Source organism: Amphimedon queenslandica, unplaced genomic scaffold, assembly GCF_000090795.2.
Source record: "Amphimedon queenslandica unplaced genomic scaffold, v1.1 AMPQUscaffold_12468, whole genome shotgun sequence".
NCBI lineage: Eukaryota > Metazoa > Porifera > Demospongiae > Haplosclerida > Niphatidae > Amphimedon > Amphimedon queenslandica.
Window position 1 is genome coordinate 7,096 of NW_003547295.1, and position 9,342 is coordinate 16,437.

The 9,342-nt window shown below is 32.8% G+C and overlaps 1 protein-coding gene and 1 long non-coding RNA gene across 2 annotated transcripts; both read left to right on the plus strand.

Annotated features, from left to right (window-relative positions):
* The first annotated feature begins 2,372 nt into the window (after positions 1-2,372).
* Positions 2,373-2,532, plus strand: LOC109587726 (uncharacterized). Its single transcript, XR_002187758.1, has 2 exons — positions 2,373-2,433; positions 2,492-2,532. It is a non-coding gene; the product is annotated as an uncharacterized LOC109587726 (long non-coding RNA).
* Positions 2,533-7,063: 4,531 nt separating this feature from the next.
* LOC109587725 (uncharacterized) lies at positions 7,064-8,842 on the plus strand. The gene is made up of 5 exons (XM_020003947.1): positions 7,064-7,241; positions 7,354-7,524; positions 7,570-7,812; positions 7,875-8,021; positions 8,605-8,842. Exons 1-5 carry the CDS (start codon positions 7,118-7,120, stop codon positions 8,805-8,807), a joined length of 888 nt encoding a protein of 295 aa, XP_019859506.1. The 5' UTR covers positions 7,064-7,117; the 3' UTR covers positions 8,808-8,842.
* Positions 8,843-9,342: the final 500 nt, after the last annotated feature.

Genomic DNA, 9,342 nt, shown 5'->3' on the forward strand with positions numbered 1-9,342 from the left:
TTTATTAAAGTCACTGACTATTTAAGGACTCCAGTGTTTATTGGACAAACTGATGCTTTCCTTCCCAAAAGATTTAATCTGCAATATGTTTCATATGGGAATGAACTTGCTCTCCAGCCAACTCTTTCAATTCATTACACTATTGTACCTAGCAGTGGTGAATTAATACCGTCAGGAGTTGTACTTGTATACAATTATCTTAGCATTACAATTGATGATATAGACAGTGAGTACATTATTGAATCAAATGATTGTGTTCATTCTTTCTTACTTTCAGTAATGAGTGTTGGTCTGGAACTACAATGCTTCCCTTTTGTAGAAGGTAGTACTGCCGTAGCTGTCATTAGGCATAAATTAATTGAATATGAAGCTCCTTTTGAAGTCACTGTCTCACTTGAGAGGTTTAGAAATCCTTATTTTTTTACTGCTGTTGGGGAATTTGGTATGATACATTCATTGTTGATTATCATTTAGTTTATTTGTAGATAATTTTAACTTTACTGAGCAGCATAGTGTTGTATTTCATCCAGAATATCAATTTGATCAAAATTTTGAACGTGTAACTTTCTTGATGTCACAGGATAATATTGTAGAGTTGCAAGAAGTGTTTCAGTGGAGACTCACTGTTAATGATTCTAGAGTTAGGATAAATCCTAACACTCAAATAGTAAGACTTGACAATCGAGATGGTATGTTATTACTGCTAGTAAAATTAATTAATTGTAAATGTAGTTTTCAGAGTTGGTTTCAAAGATTTACATGTTACTATAAGAGAAGGACAAGTGGCAACATTAACTATAAAGCAGATAGGAGATGAGACTGGTGGTGTAGACATTGGAGGATTTCCACAGAACCGTCTACAGCCAGTTCAATTAGTACACATATCTGGGACTGCTACAAATGGTTAATAGTATTTTATAGATTTATTCATATTACCGTATAGCTGGTTTATTTCGTGTGGAATTAATTTTCGTGCAGGCTCAAATCCACTAAAATTAATTCCACTAAATTTTATTAAAACCAATTAAATATTAACAAAAATTTAGCAAGGCACTAAAATTAATTCTAATGAAAATTTAAGCAGCAAAAATTTGAGGCCACGAAATAAACCAGCTATACGGTAATTTTACATTATTAGGTAGTGATTTTCTTTTAAATTCTACTGTTCCAAGATTAACCTACAGTGCCAATAATACACTGAATGATATGTCATTCACTCCTATCATTAGTATTGATGATAATATCATTGAGGGAGATGAAACAATAAGAGTCATCATATTGCGTAATGGTAATAATGTTATCCAAATACCAAGAGATAGACAGACAGCTACCATTGCCATTATCGATGATGACAGTAAGTTATATAATAATTGAGAGGAGATGTGACAATATCTATTTTTTGTTGTATAGCTGGTGTACTGTCATTAGAGAGAGGAACATATGATGTGATTGAGAATGAAGGAACTGTAGAAATATGTGCTGTACTAACTGGAGGAGTATTATTAACTGATACAGAAATAACTCTACAAGCTAGAGATAACACTGCAGTATGCATTGGTAAGTATTAATATTTATTGCATTATGTGTTCTTTAATTAGGTGATTATAGTACTCTTAGAATTCGTCCAACATTACATTCATTTGCAAACAGGGCATGCGGCAGATTTAGAATTAGGAATGATCTCATTAGTGAACAATTATTTGAGAACTTTACAGTAGCAATAACTGACATCTTTCCAGGAAATAATAGATTAACAGTTGACAGGAGCCCATCATTTATCAGGATACAAGATGATGATCGTTAGTATAATTATTATAAAATTCCATGTTTAGTCGTATTATGCACTAAGCAGAGGCTGAAATAAGGTTTGCTATTGGTCAAGCTACATTCTCTGAAGGAGGAGGAAATCAATCAATCACTGTCATACTAGGAGGAGGACAATTAAGTCAAAGTGAAGATGTTGAAGTATACATCGATGATGGAACTACAAGTATGTTTAATCATATACTACAGTTTTAATGCATTTATTTCAATTATAGAAGGAACACTACTTGGTTTTGTCACATTTGGTACTGGTGCTATACCACAAAATGGGACTGTTGTTTTTCCAGTGGTTGATAATAACATTGCACTGGAACCTGATAAGCATTATCTACTAAGATTAAGGAACATTGGTAATATAGGTTTAGGTAATCCAGAAACAATGAATGTGACTATAGAGGATGATGATGGTGAGTTAAGCCACTAAAAGTGAAGGTGATGACATTATAATTTAATACTATATAGTGGTTAATGTGTTCCTGGAAAGAAGATTATATGATGTTATGGAGAATAAAAGTAGCATCAAAATATGTGTTGTCCTAACTAAAGGATTTTTATCAACTCCAATGAACATTAACATTTTTGATGCTCAAGGGACTGCTAAATATCAATGTAAATAATTCAGCATGTACTTATAGAATTACACAAATTTTTTTCTCCCTTTATTTAGTTGATTACATTTTCTTCAACTTTCATGTTGTACTGCCTCCATATAAGAACAGTACCTGTGCAACCCTTTACATTGTCAATGATAATATAAAGGAGACACTTTATGAGGCATTGTATATGTACATCTTCAGAGTAATTCCTTGGAATAAAAATTTGCATGTGGACTATACCTGGTCTACAGTTAGGATACAAGATGATGACAATTAACATATTTATTTTTCTAATTAGCAAAAGTATAATTTTCATTTTTGGCAAAAAGTGGTTATACTGTAGATCTATAGCTACTGTTTTTCATGATTCAAAGTTGTGATTTAAGACATGCCTTGTCTTTATTATTTAATACTGGATAAAGTCAATGCCTTATATAGTCATTGTCCTATCAAGTTATCATTGTGTGACTGACTATCTAGCATGCAGGAGTAGTAATAATTGATAATTATAACTACATGGTCATGTGAGAAGAAAGGTCAAGATGGCTCTTGTATTCATTCCTTTCTTTTTGTTATTCCTTACAGGTAAATCAATTTAATAATCATTTTTATTTTGTGTTTAGTTCGAGGTCAATTGCAGGAAAGTGTCACTGTACAGTGTTATTCATCTGCTGCTGATTGTACTAGTAATACTAATGGAGTCAGTCTTGCAGCTATTAACTGCTGTAATAGAACTGGTGGAGGATATATATCTCATCCTTCTCTAGCTGCACAGTGTGGTGCATGTGTTGGTAAGACATTATTATGATCAGCATTATTAAGTTCTATTTTTATGCTTTTCACTAGTTGTTGGTTTTGATCAATCACGTGTACATATTGGTCCAAGTGATGCTGGTAGAAGATACTTATTTACTGCTGATGTACTCCTCAGTACTCCTGGGGCTCCTGATGTTACTTGTCTGGATTATACTATTTCACGAGAGCCAGCTATGCTAGTTGATGGTAAAAAATTCTTTATTTATTTTTATTTTTCTCATTACAGTTGCTGACTACTTAAGTTCAGATTTTTCTGGACTAACCAATGGTTTCCTACCAGAAAGGTTTAGCATACGATATGTATCACAAGGAAATGCTGTTGCTCTCCAACCAACTCTTTCATTTGATTACTGGGTTACTGCTGAAACTGATTTAAGTTATTCACCAATACCATCAGGAGTTGTACTTGTATACAGACGTCTTAGCATTACAATTGATGATATAGACAGTGGGTTTGTATTGAATCAATTTATTGTGACCACCCTCTCTCTCTCTCATTTTATAGTAATTACTGTTGGTCTTGAACCTCCATCAATGGTTTTAGAAGGTAGTGATGCTGTGGCCATTATTCGACGTCAAGTAATTACATATGAAGCTCCTTTTGAAGTCACTGTCTCACTTGAGAGGTATACTGGCCCATTGAGTCGTGATGAAGCTGCTGTTGGAGACTTTGGTATGACATAATAATTTTTTATAATTTATTCACTCCTTTAATTTAGATCTCTTCAACTTTACTGAACAGCGTAGTGTTGTGTTTCAACCAACACCAGTATATAAATTTTACTTTCATCAACGTTCTGAACAAGTGGCTTTCTTGATGCCACAGGATAATATTGTAGAGTTACAAGAAGTGTTTATATGGAGACTCAGTGTTAATGATTCTAGAGTTAGACTAGATCCTATGAAAACCACTCAATTAGTAAGACTTTGCAATCAAGATGGTAAGTCATTTTTGGGATTGGATTATTATTTTTCTATTATAGCTTTCTATATTGGGTTTAAAAATCTACATGTTACTATTAAAGAAGGAGACGTGGCAACATTAACTATAAAGCAGATAGGAGATGAGACTGGTGGTATGGGCATTGGAGGATTTCCAGAGAATCGTTTGCGATCAGTTCAATTAAAACACAAATCTGGGAGTGCCACAAATGGTTAGTAGTAACTTAGTTGTTTAGTAATATCAGTTTTTAAATTTTAGGTGCTGATTTCTCCTTCAATTCTACTGTTCCAAGGTTTACCTACAGAGCCAATAATACACTGAATGATATTCCATTAACTCCTGTCACAAGTTTTGAAAATAATATCATTGAGGAAAATAAGACAATAAGAGTCATCATAATCATGTCACATGGTGGTTATAATCTTGTTCAAATGCCGCGAAACCGGCAGACAGCTACCATCACCATTATTGATAATGACGGTAAGTTATAACTTTTTAATTTTATTTTTATTATTTATTGCATAGTTGGTGTGCTGTCATTAGAGAGAGGATCATATGATGTGACTGAGAATAAAGGAAGTGTAGAAATATGTGCTGTACTAACTGGAGGAGTATTATCAACTGATACAAAAATAACTCTACAAGCTAGAGATGGCACTGCACGATTTAGGAGTAAATGCTAATATTAATGATCATTGCAATATAATTATGTCCTTTAAATAGGTGACTATAGAACTCGTGGAGTTCGTTCAGTATTACCTGCATTTGGAAACAGGACATGTGGTAGATTTAATATTATAAATGATGCCATTAGTGAACAACTATTTGAGAACTTTACAGTATCAATAAGGTGGATCTTTCCAGAAAATAGTGGATTAACAATAGACCAGACTCGATCATTCATCAGGATACAAGATGATGATCGTTAGTACAATCATTTATCAAACTCTGTGTTTATTAGTTGCCTTACAGAGGCTGAAGTAAGGTTTGCTATGGGTCAAGCTACATTTTCTGAAGGAGGAGGAAATCAATCAATCACTGTCATACTAGGAGGAGCACAATTGAGTCAAGAACAAAAAATTGAAGTTTACATTGATGATGGAACCAGCAGTAAGTTCAGAATTTATTATATTTATTATATTAATGCATTAGATGGAGTATCACTTGGTTTTGTCACCTTTGGTACTAGGACTGTTGTTTTTCCAGTGATTGATAATAACATTGCACTGGAACCTGATAAACATTATCTACTAAGATTAAGGAACATTAGTAATATAGTTTTAGGTTATCCAGGAACAATGAATGTGACTGTAGAAGATGATGATGGTAAGTTAATCAATAAAATTAGAAATGTTGTGTATTAATGTATTTAATAGTATTCTAAAATACAATTTAGTTTAATAGGGCTTCATTTAGGGGGGCGGAGTCTCCCCCCCCTGATTGACTTATTAACATAAAAATTTCATCACCCCAGCAGTACATTGTATAAGTGTTGTGAGCACACATTGTGCATGCACAATAGAAAATATTAGTGACCCCCTTCTTTGAAATATTTTTAGTTCTGCCCCCTTGTATAAAATCCTAGATGAAGGCCTGACTTGAACTGTTTTGTATGAATCAAAGGGCAATCACATTTGATAATGTTGCACTTATTATGCATTGTAAACTAACTTTAAGCAAAATAGCATAACAATTAACCACATGTTGCTGTGGCAACTTAGGCAGTCAGTTATTTAGGTGCTATAGAATACAGTTTATCAAATGTCATTAAAATGTAGTTTTTATATAGTGACACAGCAATTAGAAGAGGATGTCATAGTACAGTGTTATTCATCTGCTGCTGATTGTACTAGTAATACTAATGGAGTCAGTCTTGCAGCTATTGACTGCTGTAATAGAACTGGTGGAGGATATATATCTCATTCTTCATTGAATGCAGTGGCACAGTGTGGTGCATGCATTGGTAAGATTACCACAGAATGTAGATTTACCCAGAGACTTTGTAAATTTTAATTCTTAAGCTGTTTTAAATTGAAAAGTACACATTGAATGTGATTGAATTTCCATGTGTGGAATATGTAAAATTTTAATACACAAAGTTTTATATGAAATCCTATAATATTAGTACTCTATTGTTGTTGTTGTTTTTATTCACTAGTTGTTGGTTTTGATCAATCACGTGTGCATATTGGTCCAAGTGATGCTGGTAGAAGATACTCATTTACTGCTGATGTACTCCTCAGTACTCCTGGGGCTCCTGATGTTACTGGTCTAAATTATACTATTTCACAAGAGCCAAGAACATTGGTTGATGGTAAACTTAGTCTCATTTGCTTTATATTTATCTTTTTGATTAAAGTTGCTGACTATTTAAGGACTCCAGTGTTTAGCGGACAAACTGATGCTTTCCTACCAGAAAGGTTTTCTCTACAATATGTATCACAAGGAAATGGAGTTGCTCTCCAACCAACTCTTTCCTTCAATTACACAATTGCTGCTAAAACTAGTTCAATTCATCCACCAATACCATCAGCAGTTGTACTTGTATACAGACGTCTTAGTATTACAATAGAGGATATAGACAGTAAGTGTATTTGTTTTGCAATAATCAAAATGTCCTTGTTTCCATTTTATAGCAATGTCTGTTCGCCTACAAGTTTGCTCATTTCTTGTAGAAGGTATCACAGCTCAAGTTTATATCAAGCGTCAAAAGATTGATTTTTTGACTCCTTTTGAAATTACTCTATCATATAAAAAGTATCAAGATTTAAGAAGCTTGAATCAAGCAGCTTTAGGAGATTTTGGTATGATATTATTTCGGTATAAAATTATTACATGCTTATTATGTTTTTTTGAAGATAATTTTAACTTTTTAAAGCAAAATGTTCTATTTGATTCAGCCCAAGACAAGAATGTTATTGTAAAGCCTGTACCTTTAATGGTTCCTGTAGACAATATAGTTGAACTATCTGAAGTATTCCTGATTAGAATTAGTGCTACTAGCGCACATGTTAAGATTACAGGAGTTACAACTCAGCAACTCATTGTTGACAGTGAGGATGGTAAGGAAAAATGAAATAATTATCACAATGCTTTAAGTGGATTACTATATAGGCATATTGAAAGTATTAAAGTAATATTAGCATTAATCTTTTGGCTATAATTTTTTTGCAGTTTTTAGAATTGGTATTAAAGATATTAATATCTCAGTAATGGAAGGAGGGACACTAGTGCTAACTATACAGCAGATAGGAGATGAGAGAGGGGGAGAAGCAATTGGAGGTTTACCAGAAAACAAAATACAACCAATTGTATTAAGACATGAAGGAGGGAATGCTACAAGAGGTGTGTATTATATTGTCATTGACCTAATGTTTATTAGCACTATAGGTGGCTTACAATCTGATTTCTCCTTTAATCCTACTGTTCCTAAATTAACCTACAGTGTTAATAATACACTGAATGATATTACATTCACTCCTATCACTAGTATTGATGATAATATCATTGAAGGAAATGAAACAATAAGAGTCATCATAGTACCTGGTGGGGGATCAAATGACCCTAATGACCATAATGTACAAGTAGAGCTGCAGTGGCAAACAGCTACAATCACCATCATTGATAATGACTGTAAGTACAAAACATAATGTAGAGTATCAAAGAATAATTGTCTATAATCTATTACTGTATAGATGGTGTGCTGTCATTAGAGAGAGGAACATATGATGTGATTGAGAATGAAGGAAGTGTAGAAATATGTGCTGTACTAACTGGAGGAGTATTATCAACTGATACAGTAATAACTCTACAAACTGAAGATAACACTGCAGTATGGAACAGTACGTATTAATCTAACATTACCACGGTTTTTCACAGGATTTTTGCATACTGCTCCTGCTTGCAGGTCCTTTATCAGTGGATTTTAAAGTTGCTCAAAAATTTGAAAAAAATTTTAAGCATATTTTTTTGAATGCATATAGCAAGCTGATTTTAATAAAAATTACTTTTTAATGAATTTTTGAAGTCGTTGGCAAAATTTTGCCAAAAATGGCTCAAACAGAATTTTTCACTTTCATAATTTTTTCTTGATGCATATACAAGTTCTTGTGTTGTGTAGCAAGTTTGAGCTGATTTTGATCAACTTGGCATTTTTTATGAATTTTTCTAAAATCAGGCCAAAGTGCCTGTACTGTAGTACAGGGTCATTGATCAAATTTTGCCAAAAATGATTTGGAGAGAATTCTCCATTTTTATAATTTTGTCTAATGTATATACATGTACTTGCATTGTAATTCAAGTTGGAGCTGATTTCGATCAAAATTGGATTTTTTTACAAATTTTAAAAGTTGCTCCAAGTGCCATGCACTGTATTGTACCCATAAACATTGCTATTCATTAAATTATATATCCTGTAATTACTAGGTGACTATAGTACTCGTGAAATGCATTCAATACTAAAAGCATTTGGAAGCAGGACATGTGGCAGATTTAATATCATGAATGATGCTGTTAAAGAGGAACTGTATCAGAACTTTAAAGTTGAAATAGTCAATGTTAATCCACAGAACAGTGCAGTAGCAATAGACAAGAATCAATCAATTATTAGGATACGGGATGATGATTAGTCTATCAGCAAAATGTCCTCAGACTTAAAACTTTAAAATTATGAATTGCTAAATGTATTAGTTTTTTGATCTAATTAAAATTTGATTTTAATTTTTTGATTGTGGGCAAAGTACCCAATTTTTGGCTATGCAATCATTGGTTGCTATTATATTGATATTTCCTGCACTTAGCTACATGCATGGATTTCAAGTATTCAAGAAATTTTCAATTCGTACAAGGTAGCACTGCCCCATTGATTACTCTAATATAATTTTGTTTCTATATTTATTTATGTAATTATGCTTGTTATATATTTATTAATTTATTTAGACTATTTATTTGTTTATATGTAGAAGCTGTACTGGTACCACTTCACAGTCAGTGGTATGGTACATTGGTACTCTCACCTAATGAATGACTGGCAGTGCTATTAAGTTATCTACATAACAAAATAGTAAGTGCTCATTTTTATTGTGAATAAGTATAGCAGCATGCCATACTATAGTTCCCGAACAATGTAGTTTAACTCTTAATGTTTGTAGCCACCTTCTTTTT